Source organism: Arachis ipaensis, chromosome B08 (genome assembly GCF_000816755.2).
Source record: "Arachis ipaensis cultivar K30076 chromosome B08, Araip1.1, whole genome shotgun sequence".
Taxonomy (NCBI): Eukaryota; Viridiplantae; Streptophyta; class Magnoliopsida; order Fabales; family Fabaceae; genus Arachis; species Arachis ipaensis.
In genome coordinates this window covers 4,995,361-4,995,940 of record NC_029792.2, presented here as the reverse complement: position 1 = coordinate 4,995,940, position 580 = coordinate 4,995,361, and the positions used below count along the sequence as shown (strand labels likewise).

The 580-nt window shown below is 37.4% G+C and overlaps 1 protein-coding gene across 1 annotated transcript in view; it reads right to left on the bottom strand.

Annotated features, from left to right (window-relative positions):
* The window catches only part of LOC107614326 (40S ribosomal protein S27-2), a 1,124-nt gene extending 756 nt beyond the window's left edge, over positions 1-368 (bottom strand). The window contains exons 1-2 of the mRNA XM_016316537.2: positions 215-368; positions 14-115 (exon numbers count right to left, since the gene is read on the bottom strand). Of these exons, the coding sequence (XP_016172023.1) occupies positions 14-115; positions 215-217 (105 nt within the window). The 5' untranslated portion in view covers positions 218-368. The remainder of the gene's footprint in view (positions 1-13; positions 116-214) is intronic.

The window sequence follows — 580 nt, the reverse complement described above, 5'->3', positions numbered from 1 at the left end:
AGAGAGAAAATACCATGAAGAAAGAGTTAGGAGATTGAACAAGACGCTTGAGTTTGTGTTTCCTCTTCTCAAGCTCAGCTGGAGGGTTAAGCAAATCGATGTCATTCTGAAGAACCTACTCAATCCACATAAAATTTCAGTTATTCAAAGAAACCACGTGGATAATCAAGAACAATTACGGATCTAATGAAATGCGAGGAAGAAGGACACTCACCATGATGGCTGCGGCACAGGATTTCGAAACCTTTCAGAGAAACCCTAATTGGGAGTAGAGTGCAACACCAACAAACTAAAACACTGTCTTCGGCGTTTGTGAATCAAAAACCAAATATTACTCCAAAATAGGGAAACAAAAACCCATGCATACAGAGGGTTTGGTTTTACACGCGGCCCAACATGTAACTGGCCCAAAATATAATAGTAAAGGTTTTATGAAGGTTAGGTCCAAAAACAGTTTTAACATAAGTAATGACCAAAACGAGGTTTATGAATTTAATTGATATAGAAGATATTACAAAACAATAGAAGATATTATAACCTAGTGTAGTTGCTAGGTTTGTGGTGGGGGGTGTTAAAAAAA